Source organism: Daphnia magna, unplaced genomic scaffold (assembly GCF_020631705.1).
Source record: "Daphnia magna isolate NIES unplaced genomic scaffold, ASM2063170v1.1 Dm_contigs246, whole genome shotgun sequence".
Classification (NCBI taxonomy): domain Eukaryota; kingdom Metazoa; phylum Arthropoda; class Branchiopoda; order Diplostraca; family Daphniidae; genus Daphnia; species Daphnia magna.
Window position 1 is genome coordinate 69,745 of NW_025533200.1, and position 20,047 is coordinate 89,791.

At 45.4% G+C, this 20,047-nt stretch overlaps 1 protein-coding gene and 2 long non-coding RNA genes across 3 annotated transcripts; all 3 read left to right on the forward strand.

The window, feature by feature from the left end:
* The first annotated feature begins 5,593 nt into the window (after window positions 1-5,593).
* Window positions 5,594-6,867, forward strand: LOC123467850. Its single transcript, XR_006641947.1, has 4 exons — window positions 5,594-5,639; window positions 5,706-5,780; window positions 5,847-5,922; window positions 6,429-6,867. It is a non-coding gene; the product is annotated as an uncharacterized LOC123467850 (long non-coding RNA).
* Window positions 6,868-8,760: 1,893 nt separating this feature from the next.
* Window positions 8,761-11,903, forward strand: LOC116935913. The gene is made up of 2 exons (XM_045167619.1): window positions 8,761-9,269; window positions 9,336-11,903. Exons 1-2 carry the CDS (start codon window positions 8,777-8,779, stop codon window positions 11,561-11,563), a joined length of 2,721 nt encoding a protein of 906 aa, XP_045023554.1. The 5' UTR covers window positions 8,761-8,776; the 3' UTR covers window positions 11,564-11,903.
* Window positions 11,904-19,009: 7,106 nt separating this feature from the next.
* LOC123467844 lies at window positions 19,010-19,923 on the forward strand. Its single transcript, XR_006641946.1, has 4 exons — window positions 19,010-19,055; window positions 19,122-19,196; window positions 19,263-19,338; window positions 19,844-19,923. It is a non-coding gene; the product is annotated as an uncharacterized LOC123467844 (long non-coding RNA).
* Window positions 19,924-20,047: the final 124 nt, after the last annotated feature.

Here is a 20,047-nt window from a genome sequence, read left to right on the forward strand (position 1 = left end):
TCGAACAAATCAGTTCAATTATTCTCGACCAAACACAACATAATTTTCGGAAGGGTCGGTTATACCCTCTCTATCATCCGAATGGTTCTCATGCCAAAATCAACCTTAAACAGAACGGTTGTGGTTCAATCCATAATTACATGGTATTGCCCCGAGGCTTACACATCTAACTACCCATCACTGGGAAAAATCAATCAACGGATATCATGGGTATCCCCAATAAGCGGTTGCTTTTCCTCAATATATGGCAAGAAGGGCTACCTCAGCCTCGGTCAATGTCGTACTGGACGGCTGCGGGGAGTGCACGGGAACCCGACTGACCAGCACCATCCCGGCGGGGAAGATCTCAGCCAAACTAGACTAACCGCTGCGGGGGTGGGAGCGTACGCCTGTGCGGGGCCCTTGTTACCCTACGCACTCCGTTGGGCGAGTACACCCTGAGTTGGGGCAAACCTTTCTCCTATAAAAATCCACTACTTGGACGAACCAATCCAGCGGGTATCCTGATTACCCTCTCCAACAGTTGTAACCTTTCAACTGCTCAACAGCCTATGATGGAAGTGATTACCTCAGCCCCGGTCTATGCATACGGGACGGGTCCGAAGGTTACACGTGAACCCGACTGACCAGCACCACCCCAGCATGGATGATTTCAGCCAAGCTAGACAAACCATTGCCGGGGTGGAAGCGTACGCCTGTGCGGGACCCTTGTGACCCGACGCCTTTGTCCATTGCACCCTGGGTGAAGCGGTTTTTTCTTCGCTGTCTCTCCATCACACATGGATTACACACAACTAGCACGGCTCTTTCTTAAACTTGTTTATTTCTGCCAGCCCTGACCTAAATCCATATAAAATCAATTACTTTTTAATTTTAATCTTGCATGCGCTTGAAAGCCAACCCTGTAAGGGGATCTTGTGCCGTACAAGCCAAAATAACGAACAAAACACCTAACCTAAAGGCATACCCCCGGTGGTAGGCAGCTTTGCCTATCACAGCCCCGGGGGAATGACCCAGGCGGGCTACTCTTATGTCATAAAGGCAATTACATTATCAACTACACGAATACACGGAGGCGGATAAACCGGAAAAACCGACCATTTCCAAAACAATTAGCCAGCAATACAAACTTGTTACCTCATATTATGAGTTAATTACTACCAAACCCTCAAAACGGGAACCATCTCAGGCTAGGGCATCTGCCCCCATAGCCCCGATCAAACCACTCATATTCCATATACTGAGCATAACAATTGACTCGGCTAATGTCACGACCCATATAAACAAAGTATGGATTTAAAGTTTGGTACTCTTGCATATGTTTTGCACCAAATATACTTGTATTCAATGTGAATATGGTCTTAAGAGACCTGGCCTGATGTTAATGGCCCCACCCACCCGCCCTAAAAAAAGGTTTAGTAATAAACTGTTTTTTTTGTATTTTTGTTTTTTATATTTTTTTGTCTTTTTGTTGGTTTTTTGAATAATGAAAAAAATCAAATCAAAACTCAGCCACTTTATTGGCCCATCAACTCCGCCAAAAAGGCATCCATTTCATCCAATTCCTGGATGGCCAGATTCCTTTCTGGCCCCATCTGCTCTAGAACCTCGGGTTCCACATCCACGGGTTGGGGAGCGGGGTCGGCATTACTGCCTCCACCCACGCCCCGAACCCTTCCAAATCGGGAACCGGGGCATTTTGCACCGGCAACCCTTCATCCAATTCTACTGGGGCCACTTCACCCATGAATTCGGCCAACTCCGGGCCCGGTACCAGGGGCACCGCACCATCCATAGCAAAGACCTCCGGGTCGAACCCAGCAACTGGTTCTGGTACCTGGGCACCATTACCAAGTTGCTCCCATTGGCCTTGCATGGCGATACGGGCGTCCCGTCTTCCTTGAGCGGCCCGAAGCCGCCCATAATGAAGGGCACGCTCGGGTGACTCAGGGTCTGCCCAAGGGAGGACATGGGGCCAGATCCGACCTGTGCGCACACAGGTGGCCGCCATGTCCATCATACTACGCATTAGCGCCCTCGGTGTCCAGGGTAGCCGGTAGATGTCAACCAACCCACCGAGGTAGGCCGTCAACCCTACCGCTGACCGTTCCTCGCAGCAAAAAACCCGGGCCAAATACCTTACCCGAAGATAACGTATTTCGGCTGCCACCGGGTCTCTATGATCATGTTCCCCTCCGGGAGCCACTCCGCACACACCTTCGATGCGACGGCAGTGCGCATCCCGGAGGACGTTGTGACTTTTACAAGTCAAGGAACCCCTTGGGGTTCCCCTGGCTCCCTGTGCGTAGCAATTGAGATCGAGCCGATCTATCCAAATTGGAGAACCGAAAGTATCGCGGGATTCCGTGAATACCCGGCCCTCAAAGAAAAGCTGAGGCATATCCTCATCCGATGTGGATAGCTCCATATTTGTATTATCTTAAAAAAAGACAGCGAAAAGATTTTGGGAAGAGATGAGGTGTGCGTGTGATTGGGATGATGAATGGAAGATGAGTGAGGCCTAGTCTCAATAACAATGAGTTAGCCGCACCTAAACCTTTGAATTTCCTACATTTACGGAAAAATATATACCAAACGGTCAGAATAAATTAAGACCTAATATTTTATTTCGTCCCGAGACAAAATGGTCTCCTTACAACCAGATAATAAAATGAACGGTTGGTTATTGAGGAAACTTGTTTTTCCCGAGATTAACATACTACAACATGGATGATTAATAATTCCTTTGATACGGAACATCTTTTCGCGAAGGACTCGATGCTTTTGGCACTACCTTCCCCTGCCATCTGTAGCCATTTAGGCTACTTAGAACAGGCCGTATCCTAACCTTAACAACTGAACTAAAATGACTACAAATTCAGCACCTAAGCCCTCCGGCTTAGTAATTAACATTCAAATAATTGAATATCAACCTACTTGGAGGTTTTTTAACCAACGGAGGTATCATCCGTTTTTGAATAAAACGAAAGATAACCAGAAGACACCGGATGAAACATCTTATTTATTTCCAAATTAAGAATCATCACTACACAGTGAGCTTTCTGAACAACAAAACAAAAGGTCTTCTGACACAGCCGAGCTCTCTAAAGACAGCTCCGATCCGGTAAACGATCCAGAATACGAGGACTTTAATGAAAACAATGATGTAGAGGGTGAAATTGGCCTTCGATACACAATCTGATCCTCTTCAGACGAATTCCAAGGGGAGGGAATTGACATACTATAATCCGATTCATCCAACATGGGGGATCACATATAGACTCTCCATCGGAATCAATCAAATCAGAACAAGAACTCCCGGATGGTGATACAAAATGTACACTACTATCAGGAGTTGTTGATGGAGTAATTAAATCCACAACTGGAACTACCTGGCCCTCTGGTATATAGAGTATCTCGGTTGACGCATCGCTCTGAATGCTAACGGCATCTAAATCAGCCGGATCATTATTTCCACCTTCCGCCATCTCCGATAAATACTATCCTGAATGGAAAAATAAAAAAAGAGAACAATAATAATAAATTAACAAAAAACAAATACTTAGAGCAGAGAAAGCTTGACTTACCAATGCAACTGATGAAAACGAACTGATCTTGACACTGGATTGTCTACCCTTATATACGGCTTATTGATAACACGTGTCTGGGGTCTGTACCAACCCCGGACAGAGCAGAATTATGCAAAATAATGAAAAATACACTTGTCCGGGGTCTGTACCAACCCCGGACAGAGCAAAATAATGATAAATACACTTGTCCGGGGTCTGTACCAACCCCGGACAGAGCAAAAATTAAAATAACACGTGTCCGGGGTATGTACCAACCCCGGACAGAGCAAAATAATAAAAAATACACTTGTCTGGGGTCTGTACTAACCCCGGACAGAGCAAAAATTAAAAATAACACGTGTCTGGGGTCTGTACCAACCCCGGACAGAGCAAAATAATGCAAAATAATGAAAAATACACTTGTCCGGGGTCTGTACCAACCCCGGACAGAGCAAAATAATGCAAAATAATGAAAACTACACTTGTCCGGGGTCTGTACCAACCCCGGACAGAGCAAAAATTAAAATAACACGTGTCCGGGGTCTGTACCAACCCCGGACAGAGCAAAATAATAAAAATACACTTGTCTGGGGTCTGTACTAACCCCGGACAGAGCAAAAATTAAAATAACACGTGTCTGGGGTTTGTACCAACCCCGGACAGAGCAAAATAATGCAAAATAATGAAAAATACACTTGTCCGGGGTCTGTACCAACCCCGGACAGAGCAAAACAATGCAAAGTGGTGAAAGGTACACTTGTCCGGGGTCTGTACCAACCCCGGACAGAGCAAATAATTAAAATAACACGTGTCCAGGGTCTGTACCAACCCCGGACAGAGCAAAATAATAAAAAATACACTTGACTGGGGTCTGTACTAACCCCGGACAGAGCAAAAAATTAAAATAACACGTGTCTGGGGTATGTACCAACCCCGGACAGGGCAAAATAATGCAAAATAATGAAAAATACACTTGTCCGGGGTCTGTACCAACCCCGGACAGAGCAAAATAATGCAAAATAATGAAAAATACACTTGTCCGGGGTCTGTACCAACCCCGGACAGAGCAAAAATTAAAATAACACGTGTCCGGGGTCTGTACCAACCCCGGACAGAGCAAAATAACAAAAAATACACTTGTCTGGGGTCTGTACTAACCCCGGACAGAGCAAAAATTAAAATAACACGTGTCTGGGGTCTGTACCAACCCCGGACAGAGCAAAATAATGCAAAATAATGAAAAATACACTTGTCTGGGGTCTGTACCAACCCCGGACAGAGCAAAATAATGCAAAATAATGAAAAATACACTTGTCCGGGGTCTGTACTAACCCCGGACAGAGCAAAAATTAAAATAACACGTGTCCGGGGTCTGTACCAACCCCGGACAGAGCAAAATATTAAAAATACACTTGTCTGGGGTCTGTACTAACCCCGGACAGAGCAAAAATTAAAAAAACACGTGTCTGGGGTCTGTACCAACCCCGGACAGAGCAAAATAATGCAAAATAATGAAAAATACACTTGTCCGGGGTCTGTACCAACCCCGGACAGAGCAAAATAATGAAAAATACACTTGTCTGGGGTACGTACCAACCCCGGACAGAGCAAAAACTAAAATAACACGTGTCTGGGGTCTGTACCAACCCCGGACAGAGCAAAAAAATGAAAAATACACTTGTCTGGGGTACGTACCAACCCCGGACAGAGCAAAAATTAAAATAACACGTGTCTGGGGTCTGTACCAACCCCGGACAGAGCAAAATACACTTGTCTGGGGTCAGTACCAACCCCAGACAAAGCAAAATACACTTGTCTGGGGTCTGTACCAACCCCAGACAGAGCAAAAAATTAAAAAATTAAAAATAACACTTGTCCGGGGTCTGTACCAACCCCGGACAGAGCAAAATTACACTTGTCCGGGGTCTGTACCAACCCCTGACAGAGCAATATTAGCTCCACCCCCTGACAGGGGTATATAAAGCGGGCAAACGGCATACGGGATTCAGTCTCCAGCCAGCCGTCACCAGCGTAAGAACAGTCTAAGGATCCTCCTGAACTACTACCCTTGTAAGTTAACTCGTTTAACTATTGATTCTTTAAGCCTTGTTATTTTACTATGGCTATTGTTATTAGTGCAATTGGACATTTTCCACTGTCACACACCAATTTTTGCCTGTGTACCACGACACTTTTTACGTCAACACCCTTGTAAGTTAACTTGTTTAACTATTGACTCTTTAAGCCTTGTTATTTTACTATGGCTATTGTTATTAGTGCAATTGGACATTTCCACTGTCACACATCAACTTTGCCCGTGTACCACGACACTTTGACGTCGACAACAGCATAGGTAATGAATCCTATCGAAATTTTACGTGGCCTCCGTAGCCCTAAGATAGTTTGGGATCTCAATGCCGTTCACGAGCATCACATCAGTTACTACGAGACAATCACAACCAAGCAACTTTCCATGATTGTGCGCCCTTACCCTAGTGGTTGGACGATGCCTAAGAAATGGCGTTACTTATGGCTCCCGTCAGCCTCCCTACTGAAACAGGTCGCTGATATTACAGCCTCTGAACGAACCCAAGAATCAGACACGACAAACCAACCTGTCGAAACTCAGTTACCACTGCTTGAAGTCCCAACCACCGCTTTAATCCAACATCCTGAGATTAAGCCAGCCGAACAGACGGCCACGGAACCAACTTTTGTTGAATATACACCTACTTTTAAACAGCCTAAACGGAGAATCTCTAGATTCTCCCCCTATGGGCCTTAATTGCTCAGCCAATATTTTTTGTTTTCAAATACAAAGAATATTTTTTAAACTCTCTCTAATCTATTCTTGATTAGACGACACCAACAGCTCCGGTTCTCTTCCACAACGAGCCGACTACACCTTCCTACATTCGGGAATTCTACAACTAAAAATGTAAGCATGTTTTAAAGGCTAGCATCCTGTAAGCCCTGGCACCCCAACCGTATACAATGCGCCCATGCCCCGTGTGAATCGTCAGGGGGACGATACGGCGGCTTCCAGCGCGTATACGTAATAAGGCTCGTTTCACGTACTCGATAAACGTCTTTAATATTTGGGGACCTTTCAGCGGTTCTTGGCCTTACTGGCGGCAAAAATGGACCACGGAGACGTGATGTATCCTGGCCAAGTCAGCTTAGCCCTCCCGTTAGCTGTTTAGGAAACCAAATATTCTGTTTGGCGTAATCGATAAACGCTACCGCTATGCCGGGTCTGGTTTGACCAGTAACCCTTCGTAGTGTGTTTTCAAACCACCTTACAACCATTTGGCGGTTCTCGATCTAGCTGGAGGCTGGCCCAGCCGCTCTGGCGAAAAGGTTAATCGTGAGGGTGTCATTGAGCAATGCACCCGTTACTGTGGCTCGCACTCGTTCTGAGTCGTGAGGGTTGTCAAACAGCGCAACCCGCCAAGCCCGGTTCACAACCTACCCGATCTCCCGTTAGCCTTATGTGTTGTCTGAATTCTGTGGTTCCTGTCGTAATGTCAGGTAGATAAGTGGACCAACTTTGGCTGCAGGGTCGAGTTTCCACTATTTTTTTAGCTTATAGATCATAAGACTCTTTCTTTTTCTTTTCTGCCCTCCCGTAATCGTTAAACTTAGTTTTTTCTTCTTACATAAAAGGTGTCCAGTGGCTGTGGCTCTGCCACAGCCGGCCCATCTAAACTATAAGAATATAGGAATGGGCCGAAATTCTTGTCCTCGCAAGAGGACGGTTTAGACTTCCTACTGACGAACTGGAGAAACACCTCTTTTTCCGCTATCTCCCTCCGTACTTTATATTGTTTAGCTTGATAAGAACAACGATAATTACTATGTAATTTTCGCCTGACGGCCATCCAATCACGGATCCGGAACAAACGATACCATCGCCACCCTCAGATGGGACGAGGGTTATTACTAATTATTCACGTGATCACGGTCGCCCCATCTGCGGGTACCGATGACAACTTTCACCACGTGGATTTCTCTATACGGTTGAAAAAGACAGACAACTGCAAGTTGGAACATGAGACAATTCTGTGAGGGTACAAAAAATGCTTGGCAAGACTGATAATGAGTTAGCGGGCTTTAATGGCGTTCAGCCACCCGTTCCTCGTTCCCGAGTATGGCCGCACACTAATGAGTCTCGATGGAAGCTATAACGATTGTTCGAGGAGGCCTTCATTGGTCATAATCGTTCATCACACAAGCCCTATCGCTCAGTGCGGTAAGTTTTTACGCTCGGGTTTGTCTCGCGGCACTCTTCGCTATTTTTCCGACCGGGTAGTAGCAATTGCTCATTTTCCCAAACGGTAGAAGCGTTGTGGTGCGGGGGCAGTGGTGCACTCGCTTGGTTTCGCACGATTCATTACGCACTCGTGCTCCTCGAGACGACCACCGGTCTATGACTGTTATACAACTAATCACGCTGGTTAACGGTATTAACGCTTGGTGTATCGCCTTTTTTTGGCTGCCTATAAGACTACGGGACATTAGCGCTGGTTGTTTCGGTCGGCCACTTTTGTACGATAAAGCTCTCGTTCCTATTACGGTGGTCTCTTGTCTGATTAGCCGTGAGAACAACATAAGGAGAACTACCTCCAGCACCGAGGGGTGGGGTGGTAGTGTTTACTTTATATGAGTGACCATTTCTACCCCACCTATCGACGTGGACGGTGACAGATCAACGAACTTAAAAACAACCTTGATCTGCTACCATAGCCACTATACTGGTTAAGGGGACGCGTGCGATTCTGCGCATGTGAAATAACAATGCGTGAATTTGCAAGCGAACCTACCTTGCCACTTAGCTATACATAATTATATGTATACTCTCATTGTCTGGTACGGGAATATAACTATAACTATTCCCATAGGGCCATGCATGTATCACGTGACTACGTGACAATTGAAGGCAAAGAATATAATCTAAGCTTCATCATCATCCCAGCCACCGATAACGGGGGCAATGGCACGAAATGGAATACGTTCTTTCGACGTATTAATTGGACATCATCGGTATCTATACCGCACTCCTTCTACACACTTGACTTGGGTAACCAAGGCAAACATGTCTACCATCCTTGCGCACCATTCCACCTCGCCCGTGATGAGGTCAAGGACTGGCTCATTTGGAAAAAGTCGTGGTTAATGAAACCACCGATGAAGTAGCTAAACTACTTATGTTTAAAGACGGCATCGATGCCAAAACACTGGTGGAATCGGATGATTTCAAAACAGGCATATCCTCCCACATCCAACATGATGTCTGGGCTACACAATTAGCTAATTCTAGCAAACAACTGGTCACTACCCAAGACACCATCAAGAAGGCTATTAGCCACGGGCTCGATAATATCACTTCGGTGGTGAGCAAAAAAATACAACAGGAATTCCGGAACCAGAATTTCCGACGTAACAACTGGCGTGACGACGACTATGACAGACAATCATATCGCCGCCCGGATGATTACAGCCGGAACCAGCGTCAAGCTGAGCAACCAATGTATCAACCAACCATTGGTACACCAACTATAGCCATCAACCCAGCCCCACAACAGCTCAACCAGCAGCTGGCAGCCCCACAGGGCTATTGGAACCCGGCAATCGCCAACCAACCAACAGGCTTAGTCTATGCCTCACCTCAACCGGTTCAGCAACAACCGGTTCAGCAACGTACTCAATTCAATAATAATTTGTAATTGTTTGAGAAAAATAAAAAATTTTTTACCTACACCATAGGTACTGAAATTCCGTACCGTAATTTTATAACAAGGGTCAGCACGGGCTACAAACCCCATATCTACCCGACCGTTAAGGCATTAAATCGGATGCTCCGAAACCAGGTCCTTATAAACCAATCTCACTACAATATCTCTGATGAAGAGATTGAGGCCCTCTGCCTCGGACTTAACTTCATACCATCGGACATTAGTCCGGAAGCGAAAGAAGCCAACTCCAGCAACCTTAACCAAGGTGTCAGCAAACTAATTAGAGCAATCAACATCAGCCTACATTTTGGAGATAACTCCAGTACGAATACAAGGAAGGGACGACTAACTAAGTTCCTCCCGAGCACTTGGGACCCCCCTACCCGATCATGGACACAAATTCCAGCTGTGATCGATATCCTGGACAATATCATGAGCGTACCAAACGGTGCTGAACATGTGGGAACTCCCCAACCAATTATAGAAGCAATCGAGAAACTTCAATCAGAAACCAAACTACACATCCTTAAAGCGGATAAAGGCCGGAACACAGTAATCTGGGAAGCAGACGCCTACGACAGGGAGGCAACTAGACAGTTGTCAGACATAACTACGTATACGGAATTAACCTTATCTGAGTATCACTCTCACCTCCAACGAATCCATTGCCTATGTGAGACTCTCTCTGAGAATCTACTAGCTAATGGTTACATAACAACAATGGAGGACGAAGCAATACGCTCCACCGAAACACGTGGAGCATATATTTACTTTCTGCCCAAAACCCACAAAGACATAAACAAAACAAGCTTAACATTTCCTGGGCGACCAATTGTTGCTACCTTCACATCAGGAACTTATCTACTCGACAAACTGATAACAGAGGTTACTGCACCTCTCCTCCCCCGAATACCGGGTTCACTAATTGACACTAGCGACCTCGTGGATAAACTTCCTAAACAAAAGTTACCTGAGGGTACACTCATCACCACAATGGATGTGACCAGCCTATACCCAAACATACCATGGGGTCCTGGCATAGAGGCCGCAACCTCATTCTACACCAGCAACCTGGAATTCTTGCAACAGGTCGCGGAACAAAACAATCTACTCCGACCACCCCACCCAGCACTATTCAAAAGAATTCTCAACACTGTCTTATGCAACTCTATCATTAACTTCAAGGATATACGGTTTTTTCACCAAACCAAAGGCACGGCCATGGGTTGTTGTATCTCGGTCTATTTCGCCAATTGCTATATGTTCCACCTTACTCAACCGGTGATCGAAAGACCTCCAGGTTGGCTTATCACCTTCCTAAGATTCATAGACGACATTCTCATCATCTCGAATCACACGGGACCCAACGAACTACCTGAATTAATTAAATCTATAACTACGGAGCATATAGCGTATACACACACGCAGCCCAGCCAATCGGACAATTTTTTGGATATCACTATCCACCTCAAAGCTTCTACCAACACACTTGAAATCTCACCTTATACTAAGGAAACGGCCTCGGGAGCCTATTTACACCCAGCCTCCAATCACCCCGGTCATGTCCTTTCGGCCATACCGTACTCTCAATTTTTAAGATTACGACGAAACTCGTCTACAATTGATATATTCAAAAAACACGCCCGAAAAATGATGACCGACTTCAAAATTATGACATACGACAAGAAACTACTCAAGCGCAGCTATAATAAGGCCCTTTGCGGGAACCCAACATTGACTAGTACTACGAAACAGACTAATAACGACGTATTCCGGCTCATTACAACATTTAACAAATACACTAACTGGAAACACAAGTTGTACCAACTAAAAAACCTCTACAACTATATCCTGGACCATTACAGTAAAAATGGACCTTTCCAGAACTGGAAACACATTCGGGTACTCCAAGCTAAGCGTCCCGCAATCGTCTTCACTAACGGACCTAGCATTAACTCCAGATTTTCTGGACAAATCAAGAAACCGTTCAACACCTACCCAGGTGGGACGCAGGCTAACATGGGACTCACCAGTACCCAGCACGATACATCGCAACCAGGCAGAAGCTACCCAAGCCTCCACAGCCCTTACACCACGCTGGAATTCACCAACACAAACCAGCAACATGCCAGACCAGGCCCAACATATCAATCTCGACTGGGCGGCCCACATCGTCGAAACCCGACAAGGGAACACCAACTCGGGCACAGTACAAAGAATACTGGATCGGGGACTAACATCCAGGCAGGGAAGCCTTGACTGGGGCAACACCTACCTTCGACGGAAGGGGAAAACCCTTAAAGAATACTATATGTTAACACCTACCCAACCAAAACACCGCGGAACCATTTTGTATAATGGAAATACAGCGTATCACTTCTCCAGAATCGCACCTGCATCATCCCGGCCCTTTAGGCCGATCTACAAATTCCTCTCGCAAACTGGATCCCATGACTGGATCTCGATCGGCCGTGAAGATTTTGAATTATTGGAGCCTTTGGTGCCCACAGCCAAACACCTGGCTGCACTCTCAGCCTTAACACAACAATAAGTTCTGTATAACACTTGCACTTCCTAATAAACTGGTTGTCCTTTCCTGGAAAAAGTCTGCTCAAGTCCTTTCCATTGAATAAAACACCGTGCTAAACATACCAATCGGGTAATAAGACATCTCATCATTCTTCTGGACCAACCAGAAGAATGCAAAGACAACAACAACAACAACAACAAAAAATCACACACTGGTTTCTTACCTATTACGGTGCCAATTAGTTTGATTGTAATATGGTTGTTGACCATCCAGGGCCAAACGTTCTTCATCGACTTAAAAGGGGTCACCGGGGGGCAGCTTAATAATTAAATAAACACCAACTACTGAACACAAGGGATACTACCACCAAACTGAGCCAACTCATTTGGTTGCCTTTTCTTATGACTGTTCCAGGTCTTTTCCATTCAACAAACACCTTGAGGTGCTCTTACAACAAGAAAACCTCACGCAATTATGCAACAGAGAGGGCTTGGCAACAGGCCTCGCTTGGCTCGACCTAATCGCTCTCCACGAGGAATTAGGTAACCAACCGATCCGTTATTACTCCCGGTTGCCGGAGCACTTCCAACACCTACTCAAGAGTGACGACACATGGATCACACTGGATATTTCTATCTATAACCATGCGGGTCTCTCCGGGACCGCAATCAAACGGATCGCATATAGACAAATCCGATTCGACCCGGGGGACCAGAACCAGGATCCTATGAAATTATTAACCCTACCACAAAACTACATTTACTGGTTTAACCTACCAATAGGATTTACCGCGAACTTATGTGACTTTAAAGCGATTTACTTCTCGCCTCTTGTGTTCGAGGTCCTGCACCCCGTAACCAACAACGGACCACTATCTATCAAACTCGCCACACGGCCATCCAAAGACGACGTTGAATGGTTAAAAAACCAACGCGACAATCCTAGACGCCACAAATGTATGTACATTAATTGTCTCGAATTGGCCTGTTGCCCAACCCTATTGGTACCCACCATTGAAAATGGTGGAACAACACCCCACAAGCATTGTACCAGTTTTTTCTGCCCGCGATGCTACGAAATGTGTCCTATCAACTCGGACTTATAATAAACAAATTGGAACATGAAAACAATTGACTGAGTTCGAAATAATCAAACCTACCTTAAACCTAACTTTGCTTATCCTAAAAAATAATCCTGAAAAAAAACCTACCCTAAGAACAAACCTATAATTAACCTACACTACATAAACCTAAAATTAACCTACCTGGAACAAACCTATAATTAACCTACACTACATAAACCTAAAAATTAACCTACCTGGAATAAACCTACCCCACTTTAACCTAACAAATTAACCTACTTTACTTAACCTAACTATCACCAAAAAATGGTCTTAATATCCTAACTAAACCTGACCTGGCCTAACCTAACCCATTCCCCTGACAACCTAAAAAAACCCACGAGCCTAACCAATCCTAACCTGGCCTAACCTAACCCAATCCCCTGACAACCTATAAAACTTAACTATCCTAACCAAACCGAACCTAGCCTAACCTAACCCGACCCCCTGATAAAACCCTCGAACAAATCAGTTCAATTATTCTCGACCAAACACAACATAATTTTCGGAAGGGTCGGTTATACCCTCTCTATCATCCGAATGGTTCTCATGCCAAAATCAACCTTAAACAGAACGGTTGTGGTTCAATCCATAATTACATGGTATTGCCCCGAGGCTTACACATCTAACTACCCATCACTGGGAAAAATCAATCAACGGATATCATGGGTATCCCCAATAAGCGGTTGCTTTTCCTCAATATATGGCAAGAAGGGCTACCTCAGCCTCGGTCAATGTCGTACTGGACGGCTGCGGGGAGTGCACGGGAACCCGACTGACCAGCACCATCCCGGCGGGGAAGATCTCAGCCAAACTAGACTAACCGCTGCGGGGGTGGGAGCGTACGCCTGTGCGGGGCCCTTGTTACCCTACGCACTCCGTTGGGCGAGTACACCCTGAGTTGGGGCAAACCTTTCTCCTATAAAAATCCACTACTTGGACGAACCAATCCAGCGGGTATCCTGATTACCCTCTCCAACAGTTGTAACCTTTCAACTGCTCAACAGCCTATGATGGAAGTGATTACCTCAGCCCCGGTCTATGCATACGGGACGGGTCCGAAGGTTACACGTGAACCCGACTGACCAGCACCACCCCAGCATGGATGATTTCAGCCAAGCTAGACAAACCATTGCCGGGGTGGAAGCGTACGCCTGTGCGGGACCCTTGTGACCCGACGCCTTTGTCCATTGCACCCTGGGTGAAGCGGTTTTTTCTTCGCTGTCTCTCCATCACACATGGATTACACACAACTAGCACGGCTCTTTCTTAAACTTGTTTATTTCTGCCAGCCCTGACCTAAATCCATATAAAATCAATTACTTTTTAATTTTAATCTTGCATGCGCTTGAAAGCCAACCCTGTAAGGGGATCTTGTGCCGTACAAGCCAAAATAACGAACAAAACACCTAACCTAAAGGCATACCCCCGGTGGTAGGCAGCTTTGCCTATCACAGCCCCGGGGGAATGACCCAGGCGGGCTACTCTTATGTCATAAAGGCAATTACATTATCAACTACACGAATACACGGAGGCGGATAAACCGGAAAAACCGACCATTTCCAAAACAATTAGCCAGCAATACAAACTTGTTACCTCATATTATGAGTTAATTACTACCAAACCCTCAAAACGGGAACCATCTCAGGCTAGGGCATCTGCCCCCATAGCCCCGATCAAACCACTCATATTCCATATACTGAGCATAACAATTGACTCGGCTAATGTCACGACCCATATAAACAAAGTATGGATTTAAAGTTTGGTACTCTTGCATATGTTTTGCACCAAATATACTTGTATTCAATGTGAATATGGTCTTAAGAGACCTGGCCTGATGTTAATGGCCCCACCCACCCGCCCTAAAAAAAGGTTTAGTAATAAACTGTTTTTTTTGTATTTTTGTTTTTTATATTTTTTTTGTCTTTTTGTTGGTTTTTTGAATAATGAAAAAAATCAAATCAAAACTCAGCCACTTTATTGGCCCATCAACTCCGCCAAAAAGGCATCCATTTCATCCAATTCCTGGATGGCCAGATTCCTTTCTGGCCCCATCTGCTCTAGAACCTCGGGTTCCACATCCACGGGTTGGGGGAGCGGGGTCGGCATTACTGCCTCCACCCACGCCCCGAACCCTTCCAAATCGGGAACCGGGGCATTTTGCACCGGCAACCCTTCATCCAATTCTACTGGGGCCACTTCACCCATGAATTCGGCCAACTCCGGGCCCGGTACCAGGGGCACCGCACCATCCATAGCAAAGACCTCCGGGTCGAACCCAGCAACTGGTTCTGGTACCTGGGCACCATTACCAAGTTGCTCCCATTGGCCTTGCATGGCGATACGGGCGTCCCGTCTTCCTTGAGCGGCCCGAAGCCGCCCATAATGAAGGGCACGCTCGGGTGACTCAGGGTCTGCCCAAGGGAGGACATGGGGCCAGATCCGACCTGTGCGCACACAGGTGGCCGCCATGTCCATCATACTACGCATTAGCGCCCTCGGTGTCCAGGGTAGCCGGTAGATGTCAACCAACCCACCGAGGTAGGCCGTCAACCCTACCGCTGACCGTTCCTCGCAGCAAAAAACCCGGGCCAAATACCTTACCCGAAGATAACGTATTTCGGCTGCCACCGGGTCTCTATGATCATGTTCCCCTCCGGGAGCCACTCCGCACACACCTTCGATGCGACGGCAGTGCGCATCCCGGAGGACGTTGTGACTTTTACAAGTCAAGGAACCCCTTGGGGTTCCCCTGGCTCCCTGTGCGTAGCAATTGAGATCGAGCCGATCTATCCAAATTGGAGAACCGAAAGTATCGCGGGATTCCGTGAATACCCGGCCCTCAAAGAAAAGCTGAGGCATATCCTCATCCGATGTGGATAGCTCCATATTTGTATTATCTTAAAAAAAGACAGCGAAAAGATTTTGGGAAGAGATGAGGTGTGCGTGTGATTGGGATGATGAATGGAAGATGAGTGAGGCCTAGTCTCAATAACAATGAGTTAGCCGCACCTAAACCTTTGAATTTCCTACATTTACGGAAAAATATATACCAAACGGTCAGAATAAATTAAGACCTAATATTTTATTTCGTCCCGAGACAAAATGGTCTCCTTACAACCAGATAATAAAATGAACGGTTGGTTATTGAGGAAACTTGTTTTTCCCGAGATTAACATACTACAACATGGATGATTAATAATTCCTTTGATACGGAACATCTTTTCGCGAAGGACTCGATGCTTTTGGCACTACCTTCCCCTGCCATCTGTAGCCATTTAGGCTACTTAGAACAGGCCGTATCCTAACCTTAACAACTGAACTAAAATGACTACAAATTCAGCACCTAAGCCCTCCGGCTTAGTAATTAACATTCAAATAATTGAATATCAACCTACTTGGAGGTTTTTTAACCAACGGAGGTATCATCCGTTTTTGAATAAAACGAAAGATAACCAGAAGACACCGGATGAAACATCTTATTTATTTCCAAATTAAGAATCATCACTACACAGTGAGCTTTCTGAACAACAAAACAAAAGGTCTTCTGACACAGCCGAGCTCTCTAAAGACAGCTCCGATCCGGTAAACGATCCAGAATACGAGGACTTTAATGAAAACAATGATGTAGAGGGTGAAATTGGCCTTCGATACACAATCTGATCCTCTTCAGACGAATTCCAAGGGGAGGGAATTGACATACTATAATCCGATTCATCCAACATGGGGGATCACATATAGACTCTCCATCGGAATCAATCAAATCAGAACAAGAACTCCCGGATGGTGATACAAAATGTACACTACTATCAGGAGTTGTTGATGGAGTAATTAAATCCACAACTGGAACTACCTGGCCCTCTGGTATATAGAGTATCTCGGTTGACGCATCGCTCTGAATGCTAACGGCATCTAAATCAGCCGGATCATTATTTCCACCTTCCGCCATCTCCGATAAATACTATCCTGAATGGAAAAATAAAAAAAGAGAACAATAATAATAAATTAACAAAAAACAAATACTTAGAGCAGAGAAAGCTTGACTTACCAATGCAACTGATGAAAACGAACTGATCTTGACACTGGATTGTCTACCCTTATATACGGCTTATTGATAACACGTGTCTGGGGTCTGTACCAACCCCGGACAGAGCAGAATTATGCAAAATAATGAAAAATACACTTGTCCGGGGTCTGTACCAACCCCGGACAGAGCAAAATAATGATAAATACACTTGTCCGGGGTCTGTACCAACCCCGGACAGAGCAAAAATTAAAATAACACGTGTCCGGGGTATGTACCAACCCCGGACAGAGCAAAATAATAAAAAATACACTTGTCTGGGGTCTGTACTAACCCCGGACAGAGCAAAAATTAAAAATAACACGTGTCTGGGGTCTGTACCAACCCCGGACAGAGCAAAATAATGCAAAATAATGAAAAATACACTTGTCCGGGGTCTGTACCAACCCCGGACAGAGCAAAATAATGCAAAATAATGAAAACTACACTTGTCCGGGGTCTGTACCAACCCCGGACAGAGCAAAAATTAAAATAACACGTGTCCGGGGTCTGTACCAACCCCGGACAGAGCAAAATAATAAAAAATACACTTGTCTGGGGTCTGTACTAACCCCGGACAGAGCAAAAATTAAAATAACACGTGTCTGGGGTTTGTACCAACCCCGGACAGAGCAAAATAATGCAAAATAATGAAAAATACACTTGTCCGGGGTCTGTACCAACCCCGGACAGAGCAAAACAATGCAAAGTGGTGAAAGGTACACTTGTCCGGGGTCTGTACCAACCCCGGACAGAGCAAATAATTAAAATAACACGTGTCCAGGGTCTGTACCAACCCCGGACAGAGCAAAATAATAAAAAATACACTTGACTGGGGTCTGTACTAACCCCGGACAGAGCAAAAAATTAAAATAACACGTGTCTGGGGTATGTACCAACCCCGGACAGGGCAAAATAATGCAAAATAATGAAAAATACACTTGTCCGGGGTCTGTACCAACCCCGGACAGAGCAAAATAATGCAAAATAATGAAAAATACACTTGTCCGGGGTCTGTACCAACCCCGGACAGAGCAAAAATTAAAATAACACGTGTCCGGGGTCTGTACCAACCCCGGACAGAGCAAAATAACAAAAAATACACTTGTCTGGGGTCTGTACTAACCCCGGACAGAGCAAAAATTAAAATAACACGTGTCTGGGGTCTGTACCAACCCCGGACAGAGCAAAATAATGCAAAATAATGAAAAATACACTTGTCTGGGGTCTGTACCAACCCCGGACAGAGCAAAATAATGCAAAATAATGAAAAATACACTTGTCCGGGGTCTGTACTAACCCCGGACAGAGCAAAAATTAAAATAACACGTGTCCGGGGTCTGTACCAACCCCGGACAGAGCAAAATATTAAAAATACACTTGTCTGGGGTCTGTACTAACCCCGGACAGAGCAAAAATTAAAAAAACACGTGTCTGGGGTCTGTACCAACCCCGGACAGAGCAAAATAATGCAAAATAATGAAAAATACACTTGTCCGGGGTCTGTACCAACCCCGGACAGAGCAAAATAATGAAAAATACACTTGTCTGGGGTACGTACCAACCCCGGACAGAGCAAAAAACTAAAATAACACGTGTCTGGGGTCTGTACCAACCCCGGACAGAGCAAAAAATGAAAAATACACTTGTCTGGGGTACGTACCAACCCCGGACAGAGCAAAAATTAAAATAACACGTGTCTGGGGTCTGTACCAACCCCGGACAGAGCAAAATACACTTGTCTGGGGTCAGTACCAACCCCAGACAAAGCAAAATACACTTGTCTGGGGTCTGTACCAACCCCAGACAGAGCAAAAAATTAAAAAATTAAAAATAACACTTGTCCGGGGTCTGTACCAACCCCGGACAGAGCAAAATTACACTTGTCCGGGGTCTGTACCAACCCCTGACAGAGCAATATTAGCTCCACCCCCTGACAGGGGTATATAAAGCGGGCAAACGGCATACGGGATTCAGTCTCCAGCCAGCCGTCACCAGCGTAAGAACAGTCTAAGGATCCTCCTGAACTACTACCCTTGTAAGTTAACTCGTTTAACTATTGATTCTTTAAGCCTTGTTATTTTACTATGGCTATTGTTATTAGTGCAATTGGACATTTTCCACTGTCACACACCAATTTTTGCCTGTGTACCACGACACTTTTTACGTCAACACCCTTGTAAGTTAACTTGTTTAACTATTGACTCTTTAAGCCTTGTTATTTTACTATGGCTATTGTTATTAGTGCAATTGGACATTTCCACTGTCACACATCAACTTTGCCCGTGTACCACGACACTTTGACGTCGACAACAGCATAGGTAATGAATCCTATCGAAATTTTACGTGGCCTCCGTAGCCCTAAGATAGTTTGGGATCTCAATGCCGTTCACGAGCATCACATCAGTTACTACGAGACAATCACAACCAAGCAACTTTCCATGATTGTGCGCCCTTACCCTAGTGGTTGGACGATGCCTAAGAAATGGCGTTACTTATGGCTCCCGTCAGCCTCCCTACTGAAACAGGTCGCTGATATTACAGCCTCTGAACGAACCCAAGAATCAGACACGACAAACCAACCTGTCGAAACTCAGTTACCACTGCTTGAAGTCCCAACCACCGCTTTAATCCAACATCCTGAGATTAAGCCAGCCGAACAGACGGCCACGGAACCAACTTTTGTTGAATATACACCTACTTTTAAACAGCCTAAACGGAGAATCTCTAGATTCTCCCCTATGGGCCTTAATTGCTCAGCCAATATTTTTTGTTTTCAAATACAAAGAATATTTTTTAAACTCTCTCTAATCTATTCTTGATTAGACGACACCAACAGCTCCGGTTCTCTTCCACAACGAGCCGACTACACCTTCCTACATTCGGGAATTCTACAACTAAAAATGTAAGCATGTTTTAAAGGCTAGCATCCTGTAAGCCCTGGCACCCCAACCGTATACAATGCGCCCATGCCCCGTGTGAATCGTCAGGGGACGATACGGCGGCTTCCAGCGCGTATACGTAATAAGG

Excerpts from the sequence above, each read along its gene's own strand:
- LOC116935913 (XM_045167619.1), top strand. The coding sequence starts at position 8,777 with ATGTTTAAAGACGGCATCGATGCCAAAACACTGGTGGAATCGGATGAT. Across the intron at positions 9,270-9,335 it reads GCAACAACCGGTTCAGCAAC|GTACTGAAATTCCGTACCGT; the intron begins GTACTCAATTCA and ends CCTACACCATAG.